General features: G+C 42.7%; 2 protein-coding genes across 5 annotated transcripts in view; one reads left to right on the forward strand and one right to left on the reverse strand.

The window, feature by feature from the left end:
* Hspa12a (heat shock protein family A (Hsp70) member 12A) overlaps nt 1-2,050 on the reverse strand; it is a 149,546-nt gene extending 147,496 nt beyond the window's left edge. For both annotated transcript variants that reach the window (XM_048791272.1, XM_048791270.1), the window contains exon 1: nt 1,917-2,050. In XM_048791272.1, coding sequence (XP_048647229.1) covers nt 1,917-1,919 — 3 coding nt within the window. In that variant the 5' untranslated portion in view covers nt 1,920-2,050. The remainder of the gene's footprint in view (nt 1-1,916) is intronic.
* Nucleotides 1,851-25,600, forward strand: Eno4 (enolase 4). 3 transcript variants are annotated; one of them, XM_015498306.2, is made up of 14 exons: nt 1,851-2,082; nt 5,856-5,984; nt 6,737-6,927; nt 8,833-8,978; nt 11,404-11,573; nt 11,669-11,800; nt 13,134-13,187; nt 14,073-14,129; nt 16,031-16,198; nt 18,371-18,496; nt 20,018-20,213; nt 22,596-22,663; nt 23,183-23,300; nt 24,711-25,600. In XM_015498306.2, the coding sequence occupies exons 1-14, from the start codon at nt 1,918-1,920 to the stop codon at nt 24,851-24,853; spliced, it is 1,863 nt and encodes a 620-aa protein (XP_015353792.1). In that variant the 5' UTR covers nt 1,851-1,917; the 3' UTR covers nt 24,854-25,600. The 3 variants fall into 3 exon arrangements, with proteins under 3 accessions (XP_015353792.1, XP_048647238.1, XP_048647237.1); XM_048791281.1 differs by having other exon boundaries at nt 16,115-16,198; XM_048791280.1 differs by lacking the exon at nt 14,073-14,129.
* Nucleotides 25,601-26,942: the final 1,342 nt, after the last annotated feature.

The following is a 26,942-nucleotide window of genomic DNA, read 5'->3' on the forward strand; positions in this document are numbered from 1 at the left end:
AAGCATTTATTAACCAATTATAGGTAAAACTCATTAATTCATCCAACAAATATTTACTGAGCACCTGTTCTGTCAGGTGATGTACCGATGCTGTAGACACAATGGTGAAAGAGACACACCAGGTCTCTGTCCTCAAAGAACTTAGAGGTCAATGGGTTATTGAGGGCAGCCCCTGAGACTTGATGGTCCCAGCCCAGGACACTTTCCACTTTTCCATTAAAATGTCAAATAAGTCAATATATCCGTGAAGACTGAAACTGGGGAAAGAGTTCAGAAGAAAGGAAGGGCTGGCCAGAGGGACAGTTGTGGCTTGCAGCTTCTTTAAAGATGTGGGATTCAACCTAGATATTCAAAGATGGGTGCAGGAGAGTTCTGGGTATCGTCCATCCGGGGACAGAGGAAAGGCTCAAAGGTGGAATGGAAACAAGGGCAACAATATTGGCTCCATTGGTATAAAAGTTCTCTGGGCCCCTAGTCAGCAGAGCACAGACTCTTTCTTGGAAGGGCCCCAGGCTCTGCAGTGGACCAGCAGATGACTCAGCATCAGCTCCTAGCATCAAGGGAATTCCATCCAGCAAGGAGGATGAGGCAGGTCGGTGATGCTCTCACACCACAGAGAGGGAGACATTTCATGAGAGATTCAGAGAAAATACCGAGGGAGCATATCTGTGGGTAGGTGCATATCTGTGTTTGTATACAATATTTATAGTCGCTTAATTTTATTCATCTACCTTCACACGTGCATTTATGGAAAATAACTATCTTGTTTCCAGGTGCTTTCTAGGTTGCTTCCTCATTTTATGCTAAGTGACTTACGAAGCAGGCAGAGTAGGTAAGATAATGTTTTCCAGACAAACAAGAGCAATGTGGATGTTTTAAGTGAACTGCGTAAGTTGGGAAAGTAAACAGGCAAAAGTAGAACAAGTACACCCTGTACATCTCGGCCCGTTTTTGCAGCAGTGGAAATATCTAGAGCAGAAGGCGCACTTTAGGAAGGCCTGCAACCTCATGAATGATACCTGTGTAAGGTGCTCAGTAAGGTGTAAGGAAGCCAGGCATGTAGTTTGGACTTAAAAGGGAAGGAAGTAGGCAGCCTCCCAGAAAGGGAACATGACCCAAGGCCCTTCCTTCATTCCCCTTCATCTCCCAAAGTCCTGCCTGCATTACCCCACTCCTAGGCCTATCCTAACCATAACCATCCTTTAAGGTCCATTACCCCCCAACCATTTTTCAGCTCACACTGTGCTTTCCTCGCATTGCTTTCACTCCCACTAACCTCCCAGGGGAGAGTGCATAACCGTTTCTCTCCTGGGCATCACAGTACGTGCAGCCAGCACATTGCTAGGCTCAGAGCAGGTTGTTTACAAATATCAGCTGACTGAACGAATTCCTGGGACCGCCACAGATGCGTACCGACAGCCTGGGTTCTCACGTCCCTGCCCCCAGGGTGCCTGGCGCGGGCCGCCCTCGAAACCAGAGGAGTTCGCAGGCCTCGAGGAATGAGGAGGCGGACGGCGAAGGCTGCACCGCCGAGTCCCAGAGCCACTGGGAAGCCGACGCGCCACCCGGGGTTCGTGCCCCAAGTGTAAGTGGGGGTCAATGCTCCCCTGCTCCTGCAAAACGCACTTCAGGGAATGGTTAAATGTTTCCCCATCTGGAAAATCGTCGGGGAAAAGTGGTGAAAACGAAGCTGGGAGAGTCTCAGAGCCCAACCCCTGAATCAACCCCTCAGGAGAGGGAGGGAGGGGTGCGCCAGGGGGTCGGGAAGGAGTGAGAGGTCCCAGCTGCAGGTGGAACCTACGGCTGGAAACCTCGCGAGATCTGGGGTCGGGATCTCGTTGCGTTGCGTTGCCTAGCGACGAAAGGACGCTCGCGGGCCCCCAGGCTAAACCCCGCTGTAGCCTTAAATCTCCTACCATGGGGGAAGAACGCGGCGGCGGCAGCTGTGGGATCACTAGGGAGCTGCAGAAGCTGAAGCAGCAGGCGATGGAGTACTACCGGGAGAACGACGTCCCGCGCAAGCTGGAAGAGCTGCTCAACTCCACCTTCTACCTCCAGCCTGCCGACGTCTACGGACACCTGGTAGGGACCTGGGACGCGCACCCTCCTCCCTCCAGCCCCTCTCCCCCCCGCCCCACGCTGCGGCAACGCGCTGCGCTTGCGCCAAGAGCCGCGCATGCGCGGCGGCGCCGGGGCTGGTGGTAGGGGTTGAGAGACGTTGGAGGCGGCGAGAGAACGTGGCAACGACACCTGGGGCGAAGGGCTCTCCACAGGGAAAGTGCTGGAAAGGAGGCCGCCAGAGCACAAAGGACTGTATACAGATTTGTAGCTGCAGCGACAGCTCAGAGCCTGGCTGCCCCTCTGCCTTCCTGCCCCGTGGTCTTTTACATGCGGATTTGAGTGGCTCCTTCTCAGTCATCAACCTTCAATGGCCCCATTTCGACCATGAGACCAACGTCCTGGCATTTGCTAGGATTTGGCCTCAACCCATCCAGGGCCTCATCCAGCTGGCTCCCCTTGCTTCCAAGTGTCACTGGAATTTCAGGCCTATGCTCTTTGGCTTGTGCCAGCTCCTCTATCAGGGCCAGCTACTCCTTAAACTTCACCTTTCTCGCAGAAGCCTTGTCCACATTTTCCTGCACCAGGAGTCTTTGGGTGGATCTATCGCATTTCCTATGTGTACTGTATTCCTTTGCATCAGCTCTAGAGAACTGAGCACAGGGGCCTTTCTTACCATGTCCCACAGTCCTCTGCCCAACCCTGAGACCTGGCACATGCCTTAGCCTTCCTTAAGTGGTGAGCAGTTGAAAGGAAGGCATGTGTTTACAGATCCCTAACTACTAGGCAACACAGCATCTGGAAGGCAGTGTGGTTGGGCTGGTGGAAGTTTGCACTATGGTAATGGGAAGCGAGGAGGTGGCAGAAGGACAAGCAAAGTGTGCAAGTGCTGTGACGGAGCATGATGTGCTGTGAGCGTACAAACCTACGTCTGAGCAGTTGACAGAACACCGTGAATGTTCCTTCCCTCCATGGTGTATACATCAAAGATGTTGGGGGGGTCCAGGTGCCTTATGTTCACTGAGACCCTGTGCTTTGTGCTGAATGTTATCTCACTAATCCTTAGAACCACGGTGAGGTAAAAATGATTCTCCTTTTCCAAACAAAGAGCCTGTGATCCTTGAATTTAAATTATTTTCTCAGTGATGAGGAGAAAAAAAATCAAGCCAGCTCTGCATCCTTTTATCTAGCAGAGTACAGGTGTCTGACAGCTTATAAATTGTTTAGGGACACTAGTCACTGATATAATAAATGGAGTAAAACCTATGGTGATAAAGGATTGTGTGCTAGATTGAGGAATAGCTCACTTTGTCTATTAAAGGAATTCTGGGATGGAGAAGATCCCTGTAGTCTGTATTGGCCAAAAGAGCTTTGAAGGATGTTCAGGAATTGCAATGGCAAAAACACAACCTCCTTTCATTTTCTTAGTCATTCCATAGTTTGGGCCATCCCTATTTCATCTAGTCTTTCAAGTCCATTCTTCACAGTGCTGCCTGAGTTCCTCACACTCTCTCACCTTAATTCTCTTGCTCAGAAACCTCCAGAGATTTCCCTTTCCTTGCTAAATAAGATCACACACTGTGGTACATGGTGTTTAGCCGCTCCCTCCAGTAACAGGCTTATCTTCTACTCCCCGATCCCTGCTCCTCTACACTGGACTGCTGTCCCCTACTTCCTGAAGTTTCACCTGCTTCCTCTTGCTCATCTGCCTGAAGTATCTATCCTCCACTTTCCTGCATGTCTGCCTGTTGAAATACTATCCATCATCTAAGTGTTCACCTCAATTATCATTTCTCCTGTTTCTCAGGCTTCATAGGAATTCAGGGATGGAGAAGATCCCTGGATCCCTGCAGGCAACAGCAATATAGTGTGTTTCCTCATCATAAAACTCATGAATGAAGGAGCCTTGGTTGGAAATCAGGCAGATCTGGGTTTGATCCTTAGCTCCAGCACTTACTAGCTGTGGGAGATTATTACATTTCTGGGCCCCCAATGGACACATCTCCAATGTGAACCCTCTGATGGAAGTCCCTTCCACATTGACTCTAGGCTCAGTCATGTGACTGGCTTTGATCAATAGGACCTTGGCAGGCATGTCCAGAGGCTTGGTAAGTGCTGGCATATTGAGACTTGTCTTCTTGGAAGTTAGTCCTCATGCTGTGAGGAAGTCCAATTATCCTGCTGGAGAGAGAGATCATACAAAGAGGCCTTGGCAGATGTCAGGCAGCCAGGGTCCCTGTGAGAAAGACGGCTGCCCAGCCAGCCCCTGGCTGTTCTGGCCCTTGTCAAGCTTCCAGATGATTTCATCTGCAGAGGAGAACCCAGACACAACCAGTGAAAGAATGTCCCCAGTTGAGTGCAACTCAGCAGAACTCTGAGCCAATAAATGGTTTCTGCCACTAAGTTCCAAGGAGGACTGTTTAAAGCTTTAGATCATTAAAACATGGGAATGCGATCTTGGACATTTTATTTCTCTGGAGCTCAATTTGCTCCTCTGTGGAATGGAGATGATACCACCTACCTTAACCAGATTGGGAATCTGATAACAAAATATACACAGAGTGCCCAGGGATGAGTCTGATAATCATTAATTTAAATAATAATTCTATTTATGCCAAGCACTATGGTGTGTGATACCATAGTAAAAGGAAGACAGTCACCTTGAGGTCCATAAGGATGCTTGCCAGAGCTGGTGGAAGCAGAGGAGGTGGAAAGGGGCCTGGCAGTGAGCACGGCCATACAGTGGGTCAATGAAAAGTATTAAGCACTTGGAAATGTTAGTTCCCTTCCCCTCCAAACTCAATATGGTACATTGAAGGTCCTAGGCACTTGGTACTTGTTGAACACAAATTATATAAGCTTAGTAACATTTTTCATCCCTTAAGTATATCCGCATTCATTTAGACACTTACTTTGTAGCACACAAACCACCATCCTTAAATGCTCAGAAGGCTGGAAATTGCTTCTGCTTCAGGTCTGCAAGTCCCCACCTTTGAGCTGGCTTGTTGCTGTGGGTGTTAGAATACCTGTTGTCTAGGCTGAAGCCACTGGCTCTTGAAATGAATGATCAGAGACCTAATCTGCTAAATGGAAATAGAGAGTGAGGAGGGTGCAGCTTCGCTTTCCTTGCTTCTATCCTCTCCTCACCCCAGTTCCTCTGCAGTGAACCACCACCTGGAGATTTTTCACTCAGGGTCCTGGAGTGGGCTTTCCACCTTAGCTTCCTTCTCTTTCCTCACCCTCTTCCTTAGATCACTTCCAGTTGGCTTCTGCTTTTCCACCTCAATCAAATGACTAGTTCTAAGTTCCCTATGAGCTTTTTTGCCCACGTAGGACTACGCATGAGCTAGTGAGATGCAGTGACTGCACTAGTCTTCATCCTTTAAAGATCAGGTGCCTTGCTAGGAGGGATAAAATTCAGTCCTCCTCAGGGTTATTAAATTTGAACGTGTCACAGAGTTCTAGAGATATATTAGGGAATTGAGTTGACTATCAGAAGGCTTTCAGGAATGACATGAGACCTTAAAGTTTAAATTAAGAAAAGTATCATGGTTTCCATTGAGATTTCGAATGACAACACATTGTCCCATGTGCCAGAGACTTGTCGTAGGGTAGAATCCAAATCTCGATGATGGTTAGAGCAGGGCTGTTCCCGTGGAGCTGTAGTCTAACCCCGGTGCCAGGAAGGACACTCATGGAGAGGTTTTGTTAAACTAGTGTAAATGTGAACAACCTTTTGAAGATAAATTAGATGTGCTATTCTGATTTTTGTTTTTGTGTGTCTGTGTGTGTTGAAGGCAAACTACTTTTCTAAACTTGCAAAGCCTCCCACCCTATGCAAAATAGTGGGGAAAAATGTACTGGATGGACTGGGGCTTCCAACCCTACAAGTGGAAATATTCTGCACCATTCAAAATTTTCCCAAGGTATGAGCCAGTTTAAAATGTGTTCTTTAACACATCTTGAATCCACTGCATTTATTAGCAACTTTTGTCTAAACTGTAGAAAATTAATGCTTTGAAATTCAGTGTTTGTAAAAAATATAGTTCATAGCTAGTCGTGTAAATGTGAGTCAACCAACCATGATTTATATTTTTGTTATGTTTAAGTGTAATTTTGATACAAATGTAACATGCTAACCTGAGGAATATCCAAGATGAACAACAAAAATGAGGTAAAAATAGTTTTAAAACTCTGAAATTACTAATGTGATGAGTTTAATAAATCAACATACAGGTTTATAGGTTTGTATATTTATATATAGATTTATAGATATGTAGATTGATTTAAATGATTCATTTAAATAATTTCAGAAATTCATTTTAATTCGCCTTACTTGCACCATATTTGTTAGAAATTAATTTTGCTACAAACTCTAGGAGAATAATTATGATTAAACATGTTTATATCCTTATAGCTATTTATTGAAGAGGTAGTGATAAAAAATAAAGTTCAGTGTAGGGTTTACTACATTTTAAGAAGTAGTAATTTTAAATGTTTCATGAAGTCAGGTTTACAGTTTCAAAAACTATAAAAATATCTCAAAGAAAATTATACATATTCTCATTTCCTTTGGAATTGGTGATAAAGACCATGCACGTTAAAAGATGGATTAATCCAATTTCCTATTTTCTATGAGAGATAGGGAAACCATAGATCACATTCATGTTATTTTCAGAACATTTGCTCCGTCATGATCCCCACTCACTTTGAGGTCCACGAGAATGCTTTGCCAGAGGTGGTGGAGGCAGAGGAGGTGGAAAGGGGCCTGGCAGTGAGCACGGCCATACAGTGGGTCAATGAGACCATCACCGAGGAGTTGCAGGGCCTGGTGCCCTTCAACCAGGCCCAGGTGGATCACATGCTCAGGTACAGCCTCCATTGAAATAGAAACCATCAAGAATATATAGAGTCTATTGTCTACATTTCACCTGCCAATAAGTCAGAAATTTACAGAGTTGGGAAGTCAATTTAAAAAGCATATATTAAGGCAGCAAAATTTAACATAAAATATTGTCTTTCTGCTGAAAATCCTGCTATTAAAATTTTACTATGTAAGGTTACATAGGGCCTTTTTGTCTTTTTTCAGGCGTAGAGCATCCCTGGGATTCAGCACAAGGGAAGGATCAAGTTACAAATCCAGATAATGTTCTCTCCCTCTTTTCACCCCTTCAGGGGCCACCTTTTGAGCTGCTCATGTCCTTCCATGTAGTCACAATGGCTGTTGCTTATACCCTGTCCTCCAACAACCAAGTCTTTTCATACTTAGCTCATGGGTTGACTCTAAAATTCAAAAACCAAGGAAGCATTTTTCAGAAAGGGCTGTGTAAGTACAGCTCGGTACTGCACCAGGTAACAGGGTTAATCACTTTTCCTGTTGTGCAGGCCTAAGGCCTCAACCCCCTTGGCCAAGCAAAGGCCAACTGGATTCTCTTTCCTTAAGCTTTATCACTTTTTAAATTGTGTATAATGTTTTAGTTTGCCTCAGAGTCTTTTACCTTTGTAAAAGACTTGGTAAAGTAGTTTTTGGTTCTCTTGGAGGTTTTGAATGCCATTCCACATATTATTTGGGGGAGGGGGGCTTGCTCCTGGACTGGTTCCTCTCTGGGTCTACCACAGAGATACCATAAAGATTTATGTTCTCCTATTTCTGGATTCCATATTTTCCTTTTTTGACTTGATGGATTCTATTCTTGGAAAGTACAGGTGAGACAGGGTATATGGGAAGTAAGATTGTTGAGTTCTGATATATGTGGAAATGTTAGTACTCTGTTTTCATGATTGATAGTTTGGCTGAGTATAGAATTCTATGCCCAAAGCAATTTCTCTCGGTCCGTTAAAGGCACTGCCTCACTAGCATCTAGATTATTCACAAATATAATGTAAATCCGATTCCCATGTCTTTTTATTTGCTTGCTTTTTGTCTATGGAAATTTTAGTCTCTTTTTTTTAAAAATTTATTTATTCTGGGGGAGTAAAATTGTTGCATAGTTGTACTTAAGTAGCATTTCCCAAACTTTTTTAAAGTATTCCCTTTAAAAACCCCCAGTTTCCTCTTCCAAAAATAAGACATCAGCCACATACTGCTCTTTGTGTATTCCACTGTATTCTTGAAGGATTTGTCTTCTGAATGTCATTTATCCAAAAATAATTGAGTAGCCCTTCATCAAATTAGGTATTTAAATTTTTTTATATTTATTTTTTAGTTTTAGGTGGACATTAATATTTTTAATTTTATTTTTACGTAATAAAAATACAAGGGTCGAACCCAATGCCTCACACATGCCAGGTGAGTGTGCTACCACTTGAGCCACATCCCAGCCCCAGGTCTTTAAATTTTACTTTGAAATTGCAAACAGAGGGCTGGGGTTGTGGTTCAGTGGTAGAGCCCTTGCCTAGCATGTGTGACGCCCTGGGTTCAATTCTCAGCACCATGTATAAATAAATGAATAAAATAAAGGTCCATCGACAACTAAAATGTGTGTGTGTGTGTAATTTTTAAAAATGCAAACAGAACTCAAGTAATTTAAAAAATGAGCCCCTGAAAATCATTAAACATTTCTTTCTAGGCCAAAATGAATTTCAGTTCTTGAACACAGTTTTATAACAGCAGCATTCTTTTTAGGTCTTGGAAATTGAAGTTGATTTGTCCTTAAGTTGCCATAGAGCATATTATTGAAGCACAATGGGGTCAGGTCAACTCTAAAACTCAACCAAAAGCACAGAGTGGTATTCCTAAATGTCACTGTAAAACTGTGTTTTCTCGCCATTAAGGTTATTCTTCGCAAATAAAGTACAAGAAGACAAGGAGAGGAAAGAACTAGAGAGGAGCCTGGAAGAGTCAGTAGTGCCAGTACCTCCACCTGTAATGCCACCACCACCCCCTCCGCCTCCTGCCAAAAAGAAAGGGCAGAAGCCAGGTTGGTGGCCAGACATCTTCAGAACCTTTAGTGACAAACATGAGAGGAAGAAAGGCTGGCTGGCTCCCAGCCAAGTGCCACCCACCCTCCATGTCATGTCCCTGCTTGAAGCTGCTGTGCTAAGTCGGACCCACATTACCCTCCATTTTTATTTTTGAGAAAAAATGATTAGTTTATCACTTAGAAGTGAGCACTTGGTAAATAAAGTGCATTGAGGACTGTGGGTGAAGGTCACTGTAGAGGTTTGATCCCCAGCACTAAAAAAAATAAAGAAAGAAAGAAGTTAAAGTACACAGTGGCAATGAGTGGTAGGGTGGGGATGGGATGACAAGGGGGAACTTTCACCTCCTCAGTAAATTGCCATTAAGTAATCAAAGGGCCACTCTATATTTTAGAATACTGAATCCTTTGATATAATGTAAATCCGACACTTTCCGAAACCAACACTTTCTCGGGCTTATGTCACACGTAAATAAACATTTTCTTTAAGCAACTTTAGTATTTTAAAGCAAATTATACAGGGTATCACTTTGCCCTTTTGCTTCCTGTCTTCCAATAGTTAGCTAACATTAGCCCCTCCGCTGTGTTAGTGCTGGAACTTCTGCTGTAATTGTGCTTTTATGTCTACTAAACTGAGGGTTCCCTGCGGGGATGAGTGACTCCTGCCTCATTCAGCTTGCCATTGCTAAAGTCTAGCATGATGCCAGGCACAGCCAACCACCCAGTAAATGTGGGTACCGATGAATAAGAGCACCAGACCAAAAAGTGACCAAAGAGACCATGGAGACAGGTCCTTTATTTCATTAATAGCAGCTGCTGAGGTCCAGCAAAGGGAAGAGAATTGACCAAGGCAAAATGTTCCTGGGACCCAGGCCAGAGGCCTCCCGGGGTCCCGACTGACTAGATTCAATCACCCACCCAAATCTGAAATGAGAGAAAATGATACAAAAAGAAAAATTAATTTAATCATAATTTGGCCCAAACTGGAAAGACAGCTAATCTGCCTTCTGAATATTATGATTTATAGGAACAAAGCCAGGAAATATACATATGTAGATTCAGCCAGGCTGTGCTAGCTGAAAGATTATGTTATGATTCTGATTTTCCAAATTGTGTTGGTGCCAGGGATTTGGGGGCAGGGGCAGTTTAGCTTCCATTTTCAGTGTGAGACTATCACCTGTAGGAAGCTGTGATGGAGAAAATAGCTTAATGAATAGGTTAAGGGGAAATGGCTGAGGCTAAGAAGGAAAAAAACAATTTGGGGCTTTTAATTTTAAATGGGCCCCATTACGAACAGAATCATGCTAGACCTGTCTTCTGTCCCAAGAGTGAGATGGTCACTATTGAGTTACAATATAGGCCACCAATGGATGTTCATTTGGCAGCTGCTTTTGACTGAAAGAACTTAGACTTTATGAGAGGAGAAAATGTAGGAGGGGACAGTAACTTGCTAGGCATCTCATCTCCACTGAGGACCTGAGCCAGGGTCAGTAGCTGTGGGGGGGAGGACAAAAGAACATTACAGGTTGATGATGAATTCTGTGGTACCTGATCAGACAGCATGGCTGAGAATCTGTGAAAGATGGCAAAGATTCTGGGTAGACTATTGGGCCTAAGGCATTTCTAGAGATGGTAAATAACACGGAAGCAAACATGAGTTTAGGACTGGTGAAGAAGGTGGCAAGTTAGGTATACACATTGACTAGATGCTTAACAGAAGGTGGGGTATGCAGCAGCTCAAAGAAATTCAGAGAAGCAAAGGAGTTAGAATTCAAAAGACCATCCAAATCTTTTCTTCATTCACTTTTTGTAACATATTGCACAAGTCTTTTCATCTCTTGAAGCCCCAGCTCACTTACGTAGGATGTTGGATAATATCTACCTCATTTGACAACTGAAGGAGTTGATATTGCATTGGCCTCAAATTGCTTAGACAAAATTCACAGTTCAGAATTTTGGGGGGATCGGTAAGTGAAATCAAACAGAAAACTTCTGGGCACTTGAGGTGGAGAACAGGTTCTTCCTAGCCTGTTTTCAACCTTCATTTTTGCTGGGCATTCCCAGCTGTCAGTGAAGCATTTAAGATACAGTCATGTGACAGTCCAACTTCCTAGAATCTTTTCTCCTGTCTTTTTTTTAAATTTTTTTATTGTTGGTTGTTCAAAACATTACAAATTTCTTGATATATCATATTTCACACTTTGATTCAAGTGGGTTATGAACTCCCATTTTTACCCCATATACAGATTGCAGAATCACATCAGTTACACATCCATTGATTTACATATTGCCATACTAGTGTCTGTTGTGTTCTGCTGCCTTTCCTATCCTCTACTATCCCCCCTCCCCTCCCCTCCCCTCTTCTCTCTCTACCCCCTCTACTGTCATTCATTTCTCCCCCTTTTCTCCTGTCTTTTTCCTCCAGGAAGGAAGGACACCATCACAGAGAAACCTATCCCGCCTGCAGAACCTGCTGAACCCGTGCTCTGCGGCAGTATGGCCATAGGAGCTGTGTCACTAGCTATTGCCAAAACCAGCGCCATACTGGGCAGTATTCCTCTGTACTTGAACATTGCATTGCTGAAGCACAATCAGGTTAGGATCTGTTTTATTCCACCATGAGAAGCCCTGAGGGGCTCAATGTGAATGAATCACATTTCTCATTTTCCCCTTCTTTCCTCTTATTTTAGGAACAGCCAACAACACTAACTATGCCTTTGCTGATGGTATCTCTCGCCAGCTGTGGGAAGTCATCACCTGGAAAATTAAATTTAATGAAAGAAGTGATTTGCATTCCCCATCCTGGATTGACAACCAAACAAGTATCTTATATTACTCCCAGACTACATTTTCTTAAAAAAAATTTTTTTAAAGTAAAGAAAAAACCAAATACTCCATCATTGATGACTTTTTTTTTTAGCATAGCTCCCTTATGACACCAAAGGGAAAGAGAATTAAAAACAAAATATTTTAGGGAAATCAGGGAAGTGGGAAGAAAGTAAGACCCCCAAAGGGAGCAGACCCTGTTGATGTCTGGTTTGACACAGCACTGGCTCATGCCTCTGAATCACAGAGAAGCAAGGAGCGAGTGACTCTGGAGACCTCTGTGGTGAGGGATGGTTGTTACCTGGGGGAGTTGGGAAGTCTGTGCCCTTCATTTTTTTTTTTTTTATTGGCAGTAGCTAGTGGAAGCTGGCACTTTCCTGGCAGCCCACTCTGTGAAGAATTCCAGGCCTAGCAGATTGCCTGGCACATAAGGGATGTTTAGTGCATATATATGGAAGGAAGAAAGGAATCCTAAATTTCATCCTCATTTCTCAGAGGTGGGCTAGTGTTGTCTACGTTGCTCTTCAGTGGCCTGAAAGAGCCATTATGCCTCTTTGGATCTCCACGAATTGTTCTGCCAGTCAGGAGAGCTAAAGGTGTATGTTCTGCAGTCTACACGCTCAGAAAAAGTTCAGGAAGCTTCCTCCCATACCTCCCGGAATAAAGACTGATATTTTTCTAAGTTAGTGGAACTAGGTTTAAAAATAAACCCTCAGGATGCTTTCTTTATGAGAATTCTTTCTTCAGAAAAATCATTATTACCTTGCAATTGATTAGTCACAGAAGACAGATTGCTGTCTGGCTCACCATCTGCCAGGTCAGATTTGGATCCCCTCACCAGGATCTTTCCTTTGGATAGTACTTGTGCTGCTTGATACCAGAGGCCTCAGCATGCCTTCTTTACACAGATGTCATCATCCTCAGAGCACATTCTTGAATTTTTAAGTGAAAGTGGATTTAAACTGATTTGGCCACTCTTATCCAGACTACGTTGTTGACCTGTGACACGTATTGCAATAATGTTGACTAGGTTGGCTTAAAGACCATGAAAGAGTCTGAAATTAACTTGGTCCAATCACAGGGCCAGTCAATTCTGAGCAATGAGGAGGCTGAGACAGAGGCTTTTGCTCATGCTCAGTCAAATGCAAGCTGGGGGCTGGAGATTAACATTTAATCTTCCAATTCTGCAGCTCACCCTGTCCACCAACTGGGGGCCATTTTCAGGGACTCTACAAATATTCTGAGTTAGGAACAGACAGGTGGTGTAAGTGTTCGCATTTAATATTTGTAGACAACAGTTTTGGAAGATGATGGTTACTCTACTTACAGGGTGTGGAGATGCTTCTGGAAATTCGGAAACAAATTAACAAAGTAATGGAACTGGTAAGTAACAATCCATGGTGTCTAGTTATTGACCTTTGCCTTCTAGCATCCAACTCCTATTTCATTTTGGCATTAAGTCAATATTGGTATTACTGCTATGGAAAATACATTTATTTTGGGTTTCTTATGCAAACCAAGTGCATACATTCCTCATTTGCTATGGATCCATTTTCTAAATGTATTAAACAATCTCAGTTTGAAGATTTATTTTTTCTTGTTTTGAGACAGGGTTCACTAAGTTGCCCAGGCTAGCCTGGAACTTGTGATCCTCCTGCCTCAGCCTCCTGAGAAGCTGGGAGGACAGACTCTCATTTTGATTTCTGAGATAGCTGGCTCTGTGCTAACATCATCCTTAAGGAATTTGTAAAGGATTTAAGGACCATTGGCTATTTCCAAAACCCAAATCCACTCTGCAAGTGTGTGTGTGTGTGTGTGTATCACACACACATATATATATACACACATACCCTGAGAATATTATAAACAATATGTTGGGCCTATAGAAGCAAATCCAATGGTAGAAGGTAATAATACTCCTTAAGATCAAGAGGGGATTTTGCATCCTCTGGCAAAAGAGAGCAGGAGTTCCACTTGATGTGCAAATACTTCATTCCCAAGAGTAGAAACACAAATCTATGGGTATGACTGGGGGCAGAAGGAAATATGGGGACATATGTGCCTGAATTTAGAGAATGGGACTTAAAAAAGTAGGGAGTAGCTGGACTTATCCTCCTTGTGTGTATGTGTGTGGGTGTCTGTGTCTGAGATTTGCAGTGTGGCTGCCCAGTCCCCATAAGTGGATAGTTAGAAGATCTTAACTCTTCTTGCTGCCACAGCTAAGTCTCAAAATCCCAAGTGGTTATGTTTTTACCTTCTATTCCACAGCCCCCTCCTCCAAAAGTGGAGACCAAAAAAGGACATAATGGAAGCAAAAGAGGTCAAGTGCGTATACGAAGGCGTTCACCACACTTCTGTAGGGTGCTTTATGTAACCTGCTTCGTTTTCTCTCCCATAGTTACTTTGCTTCAAGACAAATGGAAAACACAGGGTGATGTTGCTTTAAGGGCACCAACCCAGAGCTGGAACATCAGTTGGCCACTGCCTTTCCAGCAACAGGCTACCTGGCCATGGCTGCCAGCAGCTGTCAGCCTGCCAAAGTCTCAGAGGACTTGGGAGCATTTATGAGGAACAGGATTATATCTGACCCTACAGTGAAGGGCTTAGGAAGCTGAATGTCCCCATAACTAGCTGAAAGGCTTTTAGATGTTTTAGATTTTAATTCTGCCACTACCAGTGATAGAATGAAAAAGGCACAAAAAGATAGCCATTCCTTCTCTCTGGTTCTGAAAAGCACTACGTAAGAGGAGCCATTGTGGGAACTCAAGAGTTTGCCAGGAGAGTTCAGGCAAACCATCCTTGTGAAAAGTGGCCACTTGGCCTCCAGAGCCTTGGGAGGTCAGCTAACTTCATTGGTCAGTCACTTTGGTGATTGTGAATGCTCTGATACATGTACCTATTATATATGTCTAACTTTCCAAAGTATCTTCAGTGAGAACCCTGGAGGTGATGCAGGCGGGTGGAGGCCTCTCAGGTCTACAGCGTCTCTGGGTAAGGCAGCAGTCCCAGCACACAGTCAGGGACTTCAGTCTGTTGAAGTCAACAAAGAGGGGGCAGCTCAGAAAGAAACTTAAGAAAATGTGAATAAATTCATCAGCAAGTAAAATCCTTGGCAGTTATATGTTGGAATGAGCACAACACTCTAATTAGGCCTTGTAAGAGAGGTGGGGATGGAGAAGCGTTGACCAATTAACATTGTCCTCTTCATTCCAGCAGGTTGTCTTGCATGTACTGAGAGGCTGAGGCCAAGATCTGCCCTGTGATCAGCTTCCCTTTAAAAAAATTTGTTTTTTTTCTCTGTTAGAAACAGGTTAGATAATAGGTTCTGGATAAGCTACCACACCAGAATTAAGGGTGGATTCTGCCAGCATTAAAATCTGTCCCAGATCACGTCATCTTGGTAAAATGGAGATAACGGCAGTCCTGCTTCATGGTGTTAGCATAAGGAACAGCTGCATTTGCTTCATGGAATTCAGCTGAAGCTTTACTAAACTCAATCAATAGGCAAAAATTTCCCAGTTGTTTCTTTGCTTGCTCAATAGAAGCTTCCTATTATTGACATTAAAAATGTTGGATGTTCTTATAATTAGTGCCATTACTAATATTTATACCTAGGTTCACATCTACTCTTAAGCCCTCAGAACCATGGGTACTGCTTCACCTTGCAATCATAATGTAGCAATATAGGTGAGGGCATGTCAAGGCTGACCTTGCAGTAGAAACAGATAGCTGCTTTTTCCTGGGGTCATTTGGGTCCCCAGATCTTCCTTACTAAAATCTATTCCCAGTAATGCATCTTTTTAACCAAAGTCTTCAATCCTTCTGAAAATAAAACTTATGCTGAAGGAGGATTACATTTTTAAGTTTTAGCAGTTATGTTCATTTATAGGAAAACAGAACACAAGAAAGGACAAGTTTTGAGGAAGAGGACTGGTGAGTTGGAGACTGGTGGACATTTACAGGGACAGCCTGGAGATTTACTGACCTGGTGGTGGTGGCTTAGGCTAGCTAGCCCCATGCACAGTGACAGAGCTGATAAAACAATAATATAGGCAGATAGTGCAGGTAAATCATATGCCCAAAGTCCTGAAAGTGGGACCTGGCAGTAGGATTAATCAAGAATGGAAGGACTTGGTCTTGGAGAGCTGTGTCCCGTTATGAGCTAGGACTATCTCAGGACCTTAATGTGCTGGGCTGACAGTCATCATTTTCTTCTGACCGTGTAGCCACCCATCACTAGCAAGATGTCCCATCTTGGCTGTTTGATCATTACCTGTGACACCGTAGAACAGCTGCTGCTTCTAATACAGGGAATCTGTGCCAACTTGGGGCTGGAACTGGGAACCAATCTGCATCTAGCCATCAACTGTGCCGGCCATGAGCTGATAGACTATGTAAGTTTCTACTTGAGAACATTCACTTCTTGTTAAGGTCCATGATTTTTAAATGAAAACTCAAAAGAAGGGCTTATTGGAATATTTTCCAACAGATGCCTTTTTTTTTTTTTTTTAGGTTTTAATATTGTGTGAGGGATCTAATCTAAATGGAGTTGAGAAAGCCAAATTAGCTAATCACCAATGAATAACAACTATATAATTTTTAAAAATAATAAGATAAAATGCCATGCTCATATATAGGAATTCTATAATAAATGAATAAAATAGGTAACTTACATTGCAATCATGAACGCTACTGAAAAATAACCAACTGGTATATTTTACTGAGTGTAGTCACTTGGTAAATGCTGAATCTGTCAACATTGAAAGTGGATCAGTTGTAGCAAGGACTTGATAGGCAAGTGGTTCTTAAGAATTTATCCTGTGACTCACTTCTTATTTTTGCAATTCTGGGGATCAAACCCAGGGCCTCACACTCGCTAGGCAAGTACTCTACCACTGAGATGCAACCCCAGCCCTCACTTTTTATAGAAAAATATTTCTAGGTGATTGAAGTTTTTATCCAACTAGATACATTAAAGTATCATCCCCAGCCTTGGTTGGGGAAACAGACCCTCAGTGATGACATACTATCTGCTGATCAGGCCACTAGAGAGATCTTTTAAAGAGGAAGAAAATGGAAAACAGGTTCTGTCCTTACTTCCTCAGATTCATACAACTAAGTACCTTTACACTTGGGAAATCTGTATTCTAGGAACTCTGGAAGCTTTCTGTCTCACACACACATATACTTCCCATTTTCAAATATACAAATACTGAGTCTCAGTTTTATAAAATGGCAGCATATTGACAGGCATTTATGGTGAGTTGGTAATTAATGTCAAATTCAGGGGACATGACAAAATACGTTTTTTTCTTTAACTGTGATCCTAACTTTGACTACAAAGGAAGTTTTGAATGGTATATAAGAGCCCTAAGTTTGGGCTGATTTCTAAAGTTCTTTTACTTTTCTAAAGAAACTAAGCACATAAAGGAATGTTTAATTCCCTATTCTTCACATAATGATTGGTTCCTAGGCATACCATTAAGAAAAATAATTGCATGTTTTCATCAGCAATGTATACCCAGAACTATGAAGATACTGATTGCTACAGCTGACTGGATGGGTATTTATTGCTTATATTCAGTAAAATGTATTAGCTTTATATCATATAATTCTTATAATCATATTAGTTCAAAGTCATTAGCATTTCCTCCCTGACAAGATAGGAGTTTAAAGTTATGCATCACAGAAGCTAAAAGTTCTTAATGCTTTATAAGGGAAGGAAAAAGCCCTATAAAATCTCTTCAATTATGGACTTCTTAGGAATCTTCTTAATTCCACGGTTTGTCAGCAGCAGTGGCTGGAAGCCATCAGCAAGCAAAACAGCCATCTCTCTGTCCTATCTCCCTCCCAGAGCCCGGATACCCCAGGCACTACCCCTGCACATAGCTTTGAGCGTTGGGAGCTTTGGCGAAAAGACAAACCTGAATCTTCCAGCCCTGTTTATTTCCATACTTAATAACTAAGTGGGGTTGCCCTAGAATCCCACTTCAGGACAGTATGGTTCCCTCTGGAAGTTTCATACTCCCTGAAAACAAAGTGCCTTCATTCACATTCCATATTGGTTGTTAGTACTCCAAACCTAGCCCTGTTTTCAAAGTTTAGAATATTTACAGTAAAGGAAACAAATCATTTGATCACGGTGAGTTGCAAGACGGTGGGTTCTAGAAAGTGGGCAGGTTTGCACTGCTATTCTGTTCACTGTTTTATGAATTCATGCTATTGTCCACCTACCCAGGCAGCTGGGCACCTGGCACCATATCAGAAGTCTAAATAAAAAACAAGTCCCCTCCCACTCTCTACCTGTTGGGTTTTTGTGCAGAAGGCTCCATCTGATGTCTGTGGGAAGAACTCCAAAGGCATCAAGAGGAACAGTGACTTGGCTTCCCAGGATAATCTTTTAAAGATATTTGAAGCCAAATGCATAAATTTCTTAGAGGAATGTGACTTGAATCTGCTGGCAGTATTTCATATGAAATGAACAGAAAGGAATTTGAATTGCATCTTTAACATCTGAAGAGTCCATTGCTTATTCTTTGTTTTACCGTTTTCCTTACACACATCAGAGCAAAGGAAAGTACGAGGTGATGGCGGGCGTCTACAAGAGTGCCGCCGAGATGGTTGACCTGTATGTGGATTTGATCAACAAGTACCCTTACATTATAGCCTTAATTGATCCTTTCAGGAAGGAGGTAAGCAGGGCCCACTTTTTATATTTTATAACATATATTTTATACGCTATAAAGTAAGCAGGCTTACCTTTTGCATTTTACAACAAAACAGAATAAAACCTCATTCTTTTGGATCTCTGTCATTTGGAATGTGTTATAATTTGAGCTGGGGTTAACTTGCTTTATTTTGGCATTTATGAGAAAGGCACTTACTAAGCAAATGAATAGCAGAAACACAATTACCTGGGAGCATGCCTGTCTGTGGAATGAAACAAGCCATTCGCCAGCCCTTCAGGAGTACCTGTGTATTTACAAGCAACGTAGCTGATGGAAGCCGCCCCCGCTGCGCTCGCTGGTGCTTCAGTGGGTTAATCATGTCATTTTCATGTGCTCATGGAAACAGGACTTCTGCGAGGCCAAATATTTTTTAACCTAAATCCAGTTACTATATATGCATAAAAGTAACAAAAAGCCATCTTTTTAAAAAGGGTTTGAGATACTGAGATTTTTGTCCTCTGTTTAAACAAATGCACCCGACAAGCATTGTCTATAGATCATAGAAGGTCATCTCTCCCCCACTTCAAACAAACTCCAAAATTAGAATTGTTGATTTAATGAATTTGAGAGTCCATAGTATATTGAAAAGACAGACAAACATCCTTTCTTACTGAGATCTGGGGACAGTTCCTTCCATCCTTTCCTGGCCTGCTACTTATCAGTATTCTCAGAAGACACCCACTGAACTCATGCCAGACTCTCCTTGTGAGGACAGTTCTGAGGCTCTGACCACAGTTTTTTTTTAATATTTATTTTTCAGAAGTAGTTGAACACAATAACTTTATTTTATTTATTTTTATGTGGTGCTGAGGATCGAACCCAGGGCCCTGCATATGCTAGACCAGCGCTCTACCGCTGAGCCACAACCCCAGCCCCCAGCCTCAGCTTTTTTTTTCTGTGATAGGGGGCACCTGTGTGGTCAGTTCTAATGGGGTAGGTTGAAATTAGCCTAGTGGATGACCTTGTGTGTAGATTTGTGCATATACAAATATATACAGACACACACACCATTTGTTAAATAAGCATTTCATTTCATATGACACCTTCACCAATAAAAACAGGGAAGGGCCTTCAGAAAGATGGCGGAGAGCCCTGGCAAGGTCCTTTCTTTTCAGTTTTATGTTTATCAGAAATAACAGAAAAATCTTCTATCCAGTGAGTTGTGAACAGCATTAGGGGTGGTATAGTGGATGACAACAGCCTGGGTTTGCAGAACACCACAGTCAATGTGGGAATGGCATTTAGCACATTGACATTTTATTAACAAGATCTTTAAATTCAAATTAAATCACTTGAAGTTTATCTTCCATGAAGCTTGCTAATTTGTGTGGCTAAGGTACAGGAATCACTCAGGCATGGATGTGAAAGAAAATGTTTTGTGTGTCTCAGGAAAAGTGTATGACTTTGATTATGTGCTATATGATTCCTGTAGCTTGTGATTGTGTACTGTACATTAGAATGATCAATTCTTAAATATTTACCCAGGACGCTGAACAGTGGGACAGCATCTATAATGCTCTCAGTTCCAGGTGCTACATAATTGCAGGAACTGCATCCAAAAGCATTTCTAAACTTCTAGAGCAAGGAGGCATCGGCAGCCCCAGATCCCATGGACTGATCATAAAACATACAAACCAAACTACTATGTCTGACTTGGTGGAAATAACCAACATCATTGACAGTGAGTAAAATATAAATCTAAAGACTCATAATGATTTGGTTATACAAGAAGCCAAAAATATGAAGTGCACCCAAGTTACTAAAAAGCAAGGAATAAATCTCCAAAGAAAAGAAAACCCAGCCATTTTATGGGAGATTCAGTGCTGGAAAACAAACCATAACTTGGTGATTCACAAGGTTCCAGAAACAGCCCTAGTCTACCAGGTCATCCCCCATACTGAGGGCCACCACACAGGTGTGGTCAAGGCTACCCCATCAGCTTCACAGTGGGAAGGGCTTTTCAGCCTCTAACAGGAGAAGCAAGGCCTGATTTCTTATAAGGCACAGCCACTAGCACATTTCTCAGTTTGCTTGAGGCTGTGAGCTTAGGAGATAGAAAAGCTTTAGAGAAACCCAGAACCTTACAGCTAAAGGCTAGGTCACGGACTCTGAATAGTGGACAGCAGAATAGCTGGTACTCCAGTCAGATTTCTAGACAGAGCACAGTGTTGAAAGCTCAGGAAGTCAGCTTAGCACTCACAAAGGACAAGGTGTCAGGCACCACCAGGGAGCTACAGAGACAGAGGCAGTTGGCCTATGTCACTTGGCTAAGGTGTTATAGATTCCTTCTGTTCACTATCACTTTGTGCTCTAGGTTCCTCTCCGTAACAACTTAAGAACAGAGAGCAGAGCCTAGGTACAGAGTAAGGATGTAACGTTACTTGATTGCAATCAATTTAGCCACTTGAACTTGCCTTGTCTTAGGGAAGTCTGGTGGAGGGATCAGAGTTTGAACTGGATCACCTGCAGCAGGGAATGGGTCTACTTTCCCAGTTAAGAAAACAGGCCGCAAGAGGACCCCATCAGCACAAGCAGGCAGTTTTCTGTTGAGTACAGTGACCAGGGGCAGAGGCAGGTTCACCTACAGCAATAGGAAGCTGCTGGGCAGGTGGGCAAATTGGGTAGCATCAAGGAAGCATCTGGAAGCAGGTCCTTAGCCCAGCTCTGGGGACAGCTGAAAAGTTTTTTTTTGATCGGCCTGGGATGACAGAGAAGAGCATCTTTGTGTAGTACATAAGGCGTTTAGCTTTGGATTTAATGCTCACAGCAGCCCTGTGAAGTGCACAGCACACACTGTCCCTCCATTTACCTAAGAGAAATGAGCCATGGCAGGGTTAAATAGCTTCCCCACAACACTGTGCTCATCCCACTGCCCATGCTTACTTTTTTTAATTCCGCAACTTTCAAACTCTTTCCTACCTCTCAGCCTGCACATGCTTTTCCTTTGCTCTAGAATGCCTTTCTCTGGGCCATCTACCTGGCTAGCTACTCATCCTTCAGGTCCTAAGTGAAATGCCTGTGAATGCATAGGCCTCCTCAGACCTCCCCCACCCTGATTCTGCTCCGAACCTTCCTTGTACCATCGTATATTTTCTTTTTGTAGTGCTGACCACAATGTCTGATTATTTAATGGCTGATATCTCCCACTGGACTGTGAACTCCAGTGAGTTCATGGGCATCGTGGGTCCTTATGTACTGTGCCAGACACATGAATACCATGAACAGGCTTTGGAAACTAGACACAAGGGCAGTCTCAGACCCAGAGCAGGACTAAGAGCCTGACTGGCAGCCAGGGGCCAGGGCAGGTGCCAGAGGATGGAATGGCAGGCAGGGCAGTCATCTGAGTCAGATGACCTTTCCCCTCAGGCCCACCCCTCAGGAGGCATTCTGTCATCACTGCAGATGGCAAACTGTCGCCACAGTAAGGACTCTGGCCTGTGCCCTTCATAGGCTTTGGCAAACTTTAAGGGTCCTGAGGCCTTCAAATGATTAAGTACTACCCATATTGCTCTTCTAAATATTCATAAAGACAGATGCCTTTGAATAAAATTCTATATGAAGTGAGAAAGTCATAATACAGGCTATCAACTCCACAGTCGCTGCCCATGTACTTACCACAGTTCACTGACTTGAAGGTGCGTATTTTCTTATGTGGAACAGCAACAAAATGAATCATGTCTTGGAGCTGAGGTCCTAGAAACATGTCGATCCGAAGTGAACATTTCTTCCTTTCTAGTGGTGATAAAATGGCAGTGCATCTCATAAGTAACAAATCTTAAATGTGATGAAATGTGGTATATAGTACCCACAGCATCTAAGCTACTAGAAAGAAGACTAAACAGATAAACCCAGCGCAATGTTTAGATGAGAAAATGCAAGTGTCTACCTTAGAATTCTTAGGTGGTCAAATAACTGACTCTGCTCTCTGTTCTTAAAATTAAAAGTTTTAAATTCTTAAAGTTTAAGTTTTAAATCTCTGGCCAATTTCTAATTTGGACCCCATGGCTGTTATGTGTGAACTGCTTCTGCCACCACACAAAACTGACAGGAATTGCTCTCCCAGGTAAGAAGCACCTCACCATCCTTGGAAGTACAGAAGGAGAGTGTCCTGATGACAGCCTTGTCGATATGGTAAGTGCTGAACACTGGTCAATTGCAGAATTGCCAAAACACTGCTTTTATCACGAATTGGTATTTCAGAGAAATGCTGTCTTTGGTGGAGAAAGTCATGTAACCTTTTATGAAATAGACTTGCTTCCTCCCAGACTGCTACCTTTTGTAAAGAGCTAATCTTTGAACTTTTAAAAAAGAAGCAAAATTGAAGTCCAAGGAAAATGACGAGCGCACTTAAATGACTGGGGTGTGTCCCTGCAATCTTCCCTCCTAAAATGAAGTGAGAAAGGCCAGCCTATTCTTAGATAAAATCAGCATGCTTACACGACTAGTAAAGCGCCCGATGGACAGTCAGTCACACCATCTGCCTGCCTTTCAAACTCTCGGCTTGTGAGCAGGTCACTTTACTTCCATAAAAATACAATATGAAGATACAAGGGGGAGACCCCAGCACAACACCACGACAGCTCTTCTCTTCAAATCATTGTTGTAGCTCAGCAAAACATGACCCTCCCATCCAAAATGTTTCCTCTTCAGGCCGTTGGACTCGGGGTCCGGTTTATCAAGTTGGGGGGCCTTTCTCGTGGTGAATGGGTGACTAAATACAACCGCCTTCTGACTATAGAGGAGGAACTGGTCCACGAGGGAACGCTGGGTACGTGCTGCCTTCTTGCTTTGTTGTCACTTCGCCATGAATAAGAGAACAAAGATTGGACCAGGGGGAATAGAAGTCCCTCGGTAGGAGGGCAGGGGAATCCAAAGACTATAAATAAGTGCTGACAAAACTAAGATGGCACTTGCCACAATGCACATTGTTGCCTTAATGGATTATCTGTTTACCTGAGTGTTAAAATCTGGCCTGATGCTTTTCAATAGAATTAATTGATTGGAATCTCCAAGCCTACCTTTTGTCATGGTCCAAATTATCCTTAAGGTTTCTTTGCACAGTCTGAAAGTTAAAGGCAGATGTTTTTCTGATGGTTCTTGGAGGCAACTTGGTTTACTTAAAACCAGGAGGCAGTGTGCTAATTCTACTGTATATTGGGAAGGCTAAGATCTCAAGAGAAATCAACTGATCGTTTAAGAAATGCTACCTTTATAAATCTGCATATGAGGAAGCACCTTGTGTAGTGGTTGGAGAGAAACATCCTAAACATGCATTTTTATTTTTTATATTACTATTGTGATACCTGAAAGGAGACTGTGGCATGCAGGGACATTTAAAGAGACCAGTAAAAATTGTGATTTTTAAAAATTTTGTCATGTTTACATATACTCACAGATCCACAGAAAATGAAAGTATAATTGAGAGACCAATTTTGAGTCATGTAAAGGCATCAACAGTGAATCTGGTTGTTTAAAAGTGTGTAACACAAAAGCTCATTTTTTTCAAATGTGTTAAATTATATTGTTCTACACGTTGTCTGTCATCTTGACTAGAAGAGGCCACAGTTTCCTTAAATGGTCTCTCACATTTCCAGCCACTTCACAAGGAACACAGCTGCTTCAGAGCATCACAAACCTAGGAACCAGAGGGACAAGCCCTCCTCAGGTGTTAGTGCAGCCATCTGGGGGTTCCAAAATGGATTAAGGGATTAGTTGAGAATTTCTCAGACACTGGTCACTACATGCTAAGAGGACCCAAAACAGGCAAAACCAATCTCTCCACTACCACCTTTGATTAGAGGATATTGGCAAAATCTCAACCACTAAAACTACCACTGTGGGCCTGATTGGAATAGTCCAAGTCTGCCCCTGGTCCTCTTGGAGCAGGTGGTCTGCATTCAAGCAGTGTGGGCCTCTCCTCTAGTTTTTCCTGGTACCCTTTTCTGCTAAGCTCTGTCACAACACATCAAACACTGCAGAATGTCCTGTTAGGTGTGTATGGTATAGCATAGTTAATGCCTAACCAAAGACGGACCTGGTTTAAGTGGTTCTGGGTACTTTTCTGATAGTGATGTGACTCCTATAGATAGTTTTGACTAGGATGTCATTCAAATCATGTGATATATAATATCAGCACAGCTACATTAGACAGTAAATTTATTTTTGTTGTTTTTAATAGGTTTCAAAGAAGAACACACTTTTTTTGACTTTAATGAGAATGCTGAGAAGGCCCTTGAGGCGGCTGCTGGTGCTGGTGAGCTGCTTGAGCCTCCAGAGCCCATCTTCCCCACGGAGGTTGTAGAGGAGTTGGCCAAAATGTGAGCCTCTTCCAGCCAGGGGCAGTAGTGCAAGGCACGGCGTGCAGTGAGTGTCGGGCTGGCAGCTGTGAAGTACATCCCTGCACCGAGTCTGCTCTTAAGCACCACTAACGCATGCGCTCTTTTTTTCTTTTAATTTAGCTGTTTGGTAATATACTCATATGGTGTGTTTGCCTGAAATTTTATCTGTGAACTTTTTTTTTTTTAAGCCATCATATTTCCATGGGGACATGGGATCTTTTGTCCACTTTTCAAGATCATGTTCTGCTTTTATCAGAGGCCAATACTTGTACTGTTGAAACAAAATAATTAGTTTAGCTCTGGTTTCATTCATTTAGTTACAATTGGAGTCACACTTTTGGGGCACCCTCTTTTGTGTGACATGTTGGCATTCAGTCAAACACCTCATCCTTTACCGAGCAGAACATCTCAAAAGCAAAAACCTAATTCAGCAAGAAGCTCTTGGTGCCGGAAGTAGGTGCCATCTCCTGGGCTCACCTGCTCCTCAACCCCACCTGGCCTTTCTGTGGCCAACCTCATAGGAGCACAGAGTGTCGCCTTGTTTTCAACCACCAAACAGCTTTATCTCACTTCTCTACAAGCAATTCCCTTTCCTCTCCTTCCTGCTTCCTCTTAAATTTTAGTTTTCCTTATATATTATCTTTGTAAATCTCCTTAGATCTGTTTTAGAACAAGAATGGGTATAGATTAATAAGTACATAAGTGAATAAATAATCCTGTGGTTCTTAAATATCCAGTTGTTTATACAGCACCATTTAAAAAGTGATCAGCGAGTGTTTAAAAGTGAGATGCTGCTGACCTGGCTCTCTGAAAGCTAGTGTTACAGCAGAGGAGATAGTAAATAAACTCAAACACACATCTATAGATATGATCATGTCCCACTGCTTTATATGGCTGGGTTCTCTGTTAAAAGGGCTACCATTTCCTTTAGTTAAAATTTACATAAATTGCCATGAACTGACCTGTAGGAGAGTTGGCTGAACTTGGACTTCAGACACAGTCTCTACATTTTTACCAAACACACAGAGGGCCTCTCCTTTTGAAAAGTATGAACAAGGAGACTTAATGACCTTTTGGCAGAACCGAAGTTACCATCTAAAGTTGGCTCCATGGCAGACTCAGAGCAGTTCAAGTTGGACTTGGACTGGGACAGAGAACTGGTTGGTATCACTCTAAGCTGGGAGAACTGTGTCCCAGTTTGTGGCTGCCACCACCTCTCCTGAGGCTTAGCAACCAACACTAGGCAGGACAAACTGGAAGGAAAGTTCATTTTAAAGGGAGTACAAATATCCTCAGATGCACGCACATACATAAATCCTAAGTGTGCCCCCAAACTGTGACATGAATTATAATAAAATCAATGAAACCAGAGCAAAAACTAATTAAATTCAATTAACCAAAGAGGTGACTTATCACCTTCACCAGATCAGCACTTTAATTTCAACACAAAGCAGAGTCCACTCACGCTAACCTCACTTGAGGTCTGGGCTCACCTATGGACAGCAAGCATTTTAATTTAGACTTAGGGCCCCAAGAACACTTTCTATTTATACTATAAATATAAAAACTCTCTGTTATGTAATATAAAACATATATAATAATAATATCACTATCTGCAAAATAGATGAAAGAAACTAGGCATATCCTTTTAAAAACGAGAGGGATGGGGAAACATGAGTGCCTGGAAGAAACTTCCAACCATTCTGACCCTGTCGTGAGGATTGCCTGCCCTTCTAAGGTCAGTGATGATGGCGGGTGGTTACATACCACCCACAGCTGTTGGCACAGAAGCTGAGGTTATCACATGATGAAGTGATTACACACACATAGTGTGCATTTAGGAAAATAACCCAGGCTCTGTTTTTAAGATTCCCTAACACAGACTTATCACTTACCTGACACTCAACCTAAGAATGGTCTGGAAAAACAATCAACAGTAATCTGTACCTGTACTACTCCATTTCCAACAAACCTTTTACTGTTAACAAAGGTAAGGAAGGAGGAATTATTGATGAACAGTCGGAGCCAAAATATCCATCTTCTTTTTACTCAGACCAAACAAGGCTGGGTGC

Source organism: Marmota marmota, unplaced genomic scaffold (genome assembly GCF_001458135.2).
Source record: "Marmota marmota marmota unplaced genomic scaffold, marMar, whole genome shotgun sequence".
NCBI lineage: Eukaryota > Metazoa > Chordata > Mammalia > Rodentia > Sciuridae > Marmota > Marmota marmota.